The 6,670-nt window shown below is 51.1% G+C and overlaps 1 protein-coding gene and 1 long non-coding RNA gene across 13 annotated transcripts in view; one reads left to right on the top strand and one right to left on the bottom strand.

The window, feature by feature from the left end:
- Positions 1-326: 326 nt before the first annotated feature.
- RPL29 (ribosomal protein L29) lies at positions 327-2,581 on the bottom strand. 2 transcript variants are annotated; one of them, XM_012532367.2, is made up of 4 exons: positions 2,467-2,581; positions 2,004-2,114; positions 1,621-1,685; positions 327-851 (listed from the first exon to the last, which is right to left on the bottom strand). In XM_012532367.2, the coding sequence occupies exons 2-4, from the start codon at positions 2,038-2,040 to the stop codon at positions 450-452; spliced, it is 504 nt and encodes a 167-aa protein (XP_012387821.1). In that variant the 5' UTR covers positions 2,041-2,114; positions 2,467-2,581; the 3' UTR covers positions 327-449. The 2 variants fall into 2 exon arrangements, with proteins under 2 accessions (XP_012387821.1, XP_033280410.1); XM_033424519.2 differs by lacking the exon at positions 2,467-2,581 and adding an exon at positions 2,333-2,457.
- Positions 2,530-6,670, top strand: part of LOC117200672 (uncharacterized) — a 71,402-nt gene continuing 67,261 nt past the window's right edge. For 10 of the 11 annotated variants that reach the window (XR_007469850.1, XR_007469849.1, XR_007469848.1 and 7 more), the window contains exon 1: positions 2,530-2,664. This is a non-coding gene — a long non-coding RNA (uncharacterized LOC117200672). The remainder of the gene's footprint in view (positions 2,665-6,670) is intronic. The other variant, XR_007469845.1, reaches the window with a different exon arrangement.

Here is a 6,670-nt window from a genome sequence, read left to right as displayed (position 1 = left end):
CAACTCAGAGCAGTGAATGCTGGCCAGGCACGCTAGGAACCTAGAACTCCCCAGGCCAGAGTGCAGAATTCTTCTGGGTCCTCCCTTTTCTTCTGGGTAAGCTTTAAGACCTGACAGGGATGTTTGGGGTTTTTCTCTGTCCTCACCAGCCTGCCCAGTCCAGCAAGCTATGTGCCCCAGTGTCCCTAAGGCACCGAACCACTCCTCATTTACTAAGTCCCCTTCTGGCACTCCAAGGCCCTATTTCCCCTGACTCCCACCCACACCCTGTCATCCAAGGAAGGCTAAACTCTTTTCCCACACAAAATGTAGGTACCGACCCCACGTGACTGAAAGATCCTGCCTCAGGTTTATTTGTACAAATAGCACAGGAGGACACCAGCCCCATGCAGACAGCAGCCCAGGGGTCACACCAGTCCTTCTGTCCTCACATTGGCAGACAAAGGTCTCTACTCTGGAGCCTTTGTGGGGGCCTGGGCACCTTTGGGAGCGGGAGCTGGAGCTGGAGCCGGAGCCAGAGCTGGAGCCACAGCCGGAGCTGCAGCTGCACCTGCAGCCTTCGCCTTGGTTTGAGCCTTGGCCTGGGACTTTGGCCGGCAGAGCCTGAGACCCTTGGCGATGCGGGCACGAGCACGTTTCCCGAGCCTGGGGTGAGCAATGTAGGCAAGTCGACTGAGCTTGCGGCTGCCGCCCGTTGGGATCCTGGGCTTGACCTCCTTGGGCTTTACAAGAGTCTTGATAGCCTCAGCACGTGCAGTTACGGCCTTGGCGTTGTTGGCCTGCATCTTCTTCAGGCCCCTCTTGTTGTGCTTCTTGGCAAAACGCATGTTCCTCAGGAACTTGGGGTCCACCTGGAAGACAAAAAATGTACAGGTGGCTGTTAAGTGCAGCATGTAGGGGCCCCCAAGTCACCCATGGTGCCCCTCTCCACAGCAGCACCCACGAGACTATCAGTCGCCAGCCGAGGCCTGCTGGGAGCCGAGACAGCATCAAGTCAACCTTAAATGCAGAAATATCTGGCCCTTAGAGCCCAGGATTTTAGTTGAGTTTTTCCTGAAACCCCCTCACGGACACCCCACCCCCTCACCCTTAAAAGGTGCCAAATACTAAGGTTAGTACAACAGATTCACAGCAAACAAGGCAGAATAAGGACCAACGGAGGGAAGGGAAGGGGGCGGGGAGAGACCAACAGTACAGTGCAGTAGCAAAGTGGAGACAAGACTCAGTTGTGCTCAGACCCTACAGCCTCAGCCTTCTTGGCTAATCCTTAGAACTCCCTAGCACAGGAAGAGAAGCTGCCCCCTCCATGCCTAGTACTGCATCAGATCAAGGTCATATGGGTGGTCAAAGTGGAATGGAAGGCTCACAAGGTACTGGGTACATAGGCAAGACCACCCCTTCCCTTGAAAAGCTCTGAGTGAGCAAGGGAGATGATCAGACAAACTGCTCTCAGGAGGCAGGTTACAACTCGGGCCAGTAAAAGCCAAGTAAAGCTTTATTATAGGTCTGGCACAGCATGAAGTCCAGGCAAAACGAACGACAGTTAAGCTACATGAAAGACCCTGACCATGCAACTGGAGCCAAACACACACTTTTTTCTGATTCGGCGCACACACTCACCCCCTTAAGAGATTCATATCGTTGTGATCGGGGTTTCTTGATGCCATTTCTGTGCCATTTTCGGGCTGTGGGGAAAAAAGGAATTAGACCAAAAAAGAGATTTCCTCTAATAAGACCACCATCACAGCTGCAAGCCCGGGAGAACCATAATTTCTCCTTACTTGGGATCCGTCTAAGAAACCCCTTACCACTGAATGCAAAGCACTGTGGGTTATCCCAAGTGGATCCCTGGCTTCTAAATCTACAGCCCCATAGGTAATGCTGGCTGAAAGTAAAATCAGCCCCAGGCCCACTGTAGGAATGTGCCTCCTTTCTCTGACCAGTATCCCTAATCTTTGCCAGGGTCTGTGGCATTAGATGAAGGCTGGGCCAGGGGAACTTACACTGGTTGTGCGTGGTGTGGTTCTTGGACTTGGCCATGTCTGCAACTGGAGGACGAGAGTGGAGATCAGAGCTGGGGGCTCGCGGGGCCGGGCCTACCTCTTCGCCTTGATCTAGAAGAACGTTAGGCCAGAAGCCTGAATGAGGCTTCAGCACAGATGCCTTGCATTTGCGCCCTCCACCAGCCCGGATTCATTCTGCACGACCCAACGCCAGTCTCCCCTTCCCAAACTCAGGTAATGGTGCCTCGAAACTACCCCCCCAGCCGCAAGGCTGCGCTCTCCCCCCAAATCCGAATTCTCCCCCTCCCATCCATCCATTGAGAACCCACGAGCAACGTCCCCGCCCCGCAGCTTCCGCTCCCCACAGCCAGGCAGCCGGTCTCCCCGTCCTCCCTAAGGCCACGCGCCCCGCCGCCGTCCGGGAGTCACGGATGGCTCCGGATACCGCGCGGCTAGCACTCACCGGGGCCCGCAGATCCCGAAACGCCTGGGCCCGGAAGAGGAAGAGGAACGCCGTGGTGCAGCACGGGAAATAGGCTTGTCGCGGCAGGAAGGGACTACTGGAAAAGCTTCCCCCAGCGCCGTGAAGATAGGTTCCTAAGCCCGGAGGACACAAGCCAGATGGGAAGGTGGTGCTACGGGCCTGGCCTCGCTCCTTCAGGTTTACCGACCCCTCTCGTTTCTCCTCATATTCCTCCTGACTTGGGTCCCAGGTCTCATTAAAGGTCTTGAAGGCGAAGGGAGTCATTGAGGAATACATGTTAGGCAGGGGGTAACAGGAGATTCGTGTTCCTAAAAAAGTATTTCTGGCTACTGCGCGGAAAATGGACTGTAGCGGGCAGAGGAGGGAGAGCCGTCAGGAGTCTGGTGCAGGATGGGACAGGATGGTGCCTGGAGCTGAGTCGGGGCACGGGGGATGGTTAGGAGTGGGAAAGGAAAGAGGGTAGACTGGGCTTGGGACGCAGAAGATTGGGGAGAGCAAGAAGGCCTGTGTAGCCCCTAAGTTTTTGGCTTGAACAAGTGCGTGAAGATGGTGCTTTTTACAGAAATGGGGAAGATTGGGGGAGGGACAGGGGTCTTGTTGCTTTATTTTGAGGGGGCCAGTGATCCAGATGTTTCTTTTTATTTTTTTAAGATTTTTTTTGATGTGGACCATTTTTAAGGTCTTTACTGAATTTGTTACAATATCTTTTATGTTTTGGTTATTTGGTCACAAGGCATGGTGGGATCTTAGCTCCCCCACCAGGGATGGAACCTGCACCCCCCTCCAGCCCCCCACCCCCCCACATGGGAAGGCGAAGTCTTAACATCAGGGAAGTCTCCAGATGTTTCTTTTTAGATGCATTAAATGTGATATGCCTGTTGTCATCCAAAATAAGTAAATGTTGCCTCCTAATAACTCTATTGCCTTCCCCACCTCTTACCCCTATAGTTCATTTCCACACAACAGTGGGGCCTGAGGGCACTTTTTAAGATACAAATCAGATCTTGTCACTTAAAGTCTGCAAGGACTTCACCTTGCATTAGAGATAAACTCTTTACCTCCCCTAATCTTGGCAATGCTTTCCTCATCATTCACTTTTCTCCACACCCATGGACTTCTTTCTTTCCTGCCAAGCACGAATACCTGTTCCTGCTTCAGGGCCTTTACACTTGCTATCCCCTCCACCTGTACCACGTTTTCCCTGCTCTTTGGATAGTGTGCTTGCTTGGAGAAGCCTCCCTGGCCTACCCTATCTAAAACAGAGACCCTCTGCCCCATCTCCCCAGTTACTCTGCATCCTCTCATCCTGTTTGCTTCCTTCATAGAACTTTCCCACATTCTACGTTTTCTATTTACTTGTATATGTGTTCATTGGTTCAAGCACCAAGAGTTCAGAACTGGTTTGGTCACCTTCATTTTCCCATTGCCTGACACAGCACTTGATGTAGAACAGGAACTTGAGAAACACCTACTGAATGGACGTTCCTTGGCAGGCAGGTTCATGGACTGACCGAAGCATTTTGCAGAGAGTTGGGGAGTGAAAGGGAAAGGAGGATGTGGAGGCAGGACACACAGGTGACTCCTTACTGAAGCATTCCTGAGGAGAGGGAGAGAAATCTGGCAGGTGTGAGTTAGGAGAATCAAGAGCAGGCTCAGATGCTCAAGGGGTAACCTAGTGCCAACAAAGAAACAATTGAACACGGGTTCGTGCCCCGGTCCGGGAGGTTCCCACATGCCGCGGGGCGGCTGGGCCCGTGAGCCATGGCCACTGGGCCTGCGCGTCTGGAGCCTGTGCTCCGCAACGGGAGAGGCCACAGCAGTGAGAGGCCCGCGTACCGCAGAAAAAAAATAAAAAAAGAAACAATTGAGGCCAGAAAGGTGCCTCTGCAGGAGCAAAGTCCTTGAGGGGTGCTGAGAACAGGTGGAGGAGCTGGTAGGCAGAGGTGGGGACTGTAGGAGGTGGGCGTGGCACGAGGCCCCAGGGTATATGGGAGAGGTGGCGCTGGAAGTTTGGACAAAGAGGAGAAGGCTTTTTGTTCTGGGGTTTTTTTTTTTGGCCATGCCACATGGCTTGTGGGATCTTAGTTCCGTGATCAGGGATTGAACCCACACCCTCGGCAGTGAAAGCGCAGAGTCCTAACCACTAGACCACCAGAGAATTCCCAGGGGAGAAGGTTTGACTGCCACACCTTGAGAAAGGGAAGCAAATGTTAGGGGTCGGCAAAAAGGCTGTGACAGCTTTAAAGGAACCAGGCTGCCCCATTGTGTGGCCTTCCAACTAAGCAGTAGTTCTCACAGATCCTAAAAAGTGAGCAATGACATGTGCTGAGGACGTGGTGTTACTAGGTTGTTTTGACAGTGGCAGAGTAAGCAACGAGCAGAGAGCCATAGTCCGACAGGGAGGCAGATTCAGAGATGATGGCCATGCAGTACTGTTGGAGCTGCTATAGGGATAGGCCCAGGGTGAAATCCCAGCTGTCAGGCAAGGGAGGAGGCAGTGACAAGAATGAGGAGCTTTGGCTGTGACCTGAGGGGACCATTTGGGGGGCTAAAGGGAACCATGATCTGGAGCCATTGGCCTGCCATGCTTTTCATTTTTTTCTTCTTTTAATTAATTAATTTGTTTATTTATTTATTTTTGGCTGCGTTGGGTCTTTATTTATTTAAAGACCCCTGCGTTGGGTCTTTATTTATTTTTGCTGCGCACGGGCTTTCCCTAATTGTGGCGAGCAGGGGCTACTCTTCATTTCAGTGTGCGGGCTTCTCAGGACTTCTCATTGCGGTGGCTTCTCTTGTTGTGGAGCACGGGTTCTAGGCGTGTGGGCTTCAGTAGTTGTAGCTCGTGGGCTCTAGAGCGCAGGCTCAGCAGTTGTGGCTTAGTTGCCCCGTGGCATGTGGGATCTTCCTGGACCAGGGCTCGAACCCATGTCCCCTGCATTGGCAGGCGGATTCTTAACCACTGAGGCACCAGGGAAAGATGGTAGGGCCAGCCATATGTATAAAGAGATAGTTTTCCTACTTTCCTTCCTTTCTTTCTCTCTCCTTCTGTCCTTTCTCCCTTCCTTTCTTCCTTCCTCCTTCTTTCTTCCTCCCTTCCTGCCTTTCTTCCTCTATTTCTCTCTTTCTTTCTTCCCTCCCTCTCCTCTCTCCTCCTCCTTTTCACTCTCTCTTGCTCCTCTCCTAGTCTCTCTCTCTTTTTCTCTTCATAAATATGTAAAGAGCTTATACAAGCTCTTCTGTAACTTGATTTTATTCATTCAGTAGTAACTCATGGACATCTTCCCCTTTTCATAAAAATCTTTTGTAATCCTATTTTATTTTACACATTTAAAAATCTTATTCTGAGGAGATGTCAGTAAACATCACCAGATGTCAAAGGAGTTTCTAACACAAAAAAGGTAAAGAACTTAGCCCTTCCTCCAGGGCTTCCTCCAGCCCTTCCTCCTCACCCTCTGTGTGTCAGCAGTTCTTGCCCCATCTCTGTCTCTGCAGAGGCCTGGGTCCACTTGCTGACCTCTGTGGCATAGCCTTGGGCAGAACTACTACCTGGACTCAGCAGAACGTCTATCACCCAGGCCCCTTGTAAACGCCTTGGGCATAAGACACAGAGAGATGTGAGGCCTTGGTGACCAGACGGACCTTGGACTTGGCGGGGCTGGATGTGATCCGCCTGAGCCATGTGGCCTGCAGTGGTATTGTCTTGTCCAGGCCTTGTCTAGAGCTACAGCCCAACTCACAGCTCGAGTAGGATCCACTGGGGCTTACTCATTGAAATTATAGGGTCAGAGATATCTGGGGTGATTTTTTTCTGTGCCTGGCACAGTGCCAAGTACATGTGGGGACCTGATAAATGTTTGAAGAATTAAATGTACGTACTTCACCAATCCAGGCAGATGGCAGAATCAGGAGGCAAGAGGTCAGTCGGCCTGGAGGGATTTCACAGAGACAAAAGTCAGCTTTTCTACTTGGTCCAGATCTCTGCTCTCTAAGCCTCAGTTCTGAGTGTAACCTGCAGATGAAAATAGTAATTGTCTTGTGGGGTTAAACCGGATAATTTTTTTTAAATTGAAGTATAATTGATTTACAATCTTGCATTAATTTCTCATGTACAGCAAAGTGATTCATGTATATATATTCTTTTTCATATTCTTCATATGGTTAATTACAGGAAATTGAATACAGT

This window comes from Orcinus orca, chromosome 10, assembly GCF_937001465.1.
Source record: "Orcinus orca chromosome 10, mOrcOrc1.1, whole genome shotgun sequence".
Classification (NCBI taxonomy): domain Eukaryota; kingdom Metazoa; phylum Chordata; class Mammalia; order Artiodactyla; family Delphinidae; genus Orcinus; species Orcinus orca.
The sequence above is the reverse complement of the archived record's forward strand: the minus strand, read 5'-3'. Positions and strand labels throughout refer to the sequence as shown.